The sequence below is a fragment of the Cariama cristata genome, unplaced genomic scaffold (genome assembly GCF_000690535.1).
Source record: "Cariama cristata isolate BGI_N322 unplaced genomic scaffold, ASM69053v1 scaffold22256, whole genome shotgun sequence".
In the NCBI taxonomy this organism is placed as follows: domain Eukaryota; kingdom Metazoa; phylum Chordata; class Aves; order Cariamiformes; family Cariamidae; genus Cariama; species Cariama cristata.
The window spans coordinates 1-404 of record NW_009620633.1 but is presented as its reverse complement, the minus strand read 5'-3'; the positions used below and the strand labels follow the sequence as shown (position 1 = coordinate 404).

At 62.4% G+C, this 404-nt stretch overlaps 1 protein-coding gene across 1 annotated transcript in view; it reads left to right on the top strand.

Annotated features, from left to right (window-relative positions):
* Positions 1 to 398, top strand: part of LOC104162854 (neuronal acetylcholine receptor subunit beta-2-like) — a gene marked incomplete at both ends in the record, with an annotated part of 696 nt that extends 298 nt beyond the window's left edge. Inside the window, 2 exon segments of the mRNA XM_009701683.1 lie at positions 1 to 2; positions 4 to 398. The exon segment at positions 1 to 2 is cut by the window's left edge and continues 298 nt beyond it. Coding sequence (XP_009699985.1) covers positions 1 to 2; positions 4 to 398 — 397 coding nt within the window.
* Between the last annotated feature and the right edge of the window lie 6 nt (positions 399 to 404).

Here is a 404-nt window from a genome sequence, read left to right as displayed (position 1 = left end):
CTGCTCTTACACCACCCGGGCAAAGCCGCTCTTCTACACCATCAACCTCATCATCCCCTGCATCCTCATCACCTCCCTGGCCATCCTCGTCTTCTACCTCCCCTCCGACTGTGGCGAGAAGATGACGCTCTGCATCTCCGTCCTGCTCGCCCTCACCGTCTTCCTGCTGCTCATCTCCAAGATCGTGCCACCCACCTCGCTGGACGTGCCGCTGGTGGGCAAGTACCTCATGTTCACCATGGTGCTGGTGACCTTCTCCATCGTCACCAGCGTCTGCGTCCTCAACGTGCACCACCGCTCGCCCACCACGCACACCATGCCGCCCTGGGTCCGCACCCTTTTCCTCCGCAAGCTCCCGGCGCTGCTCTTCATGAAGCAGCCGCGTCAGAACTGCGCACGCCAGC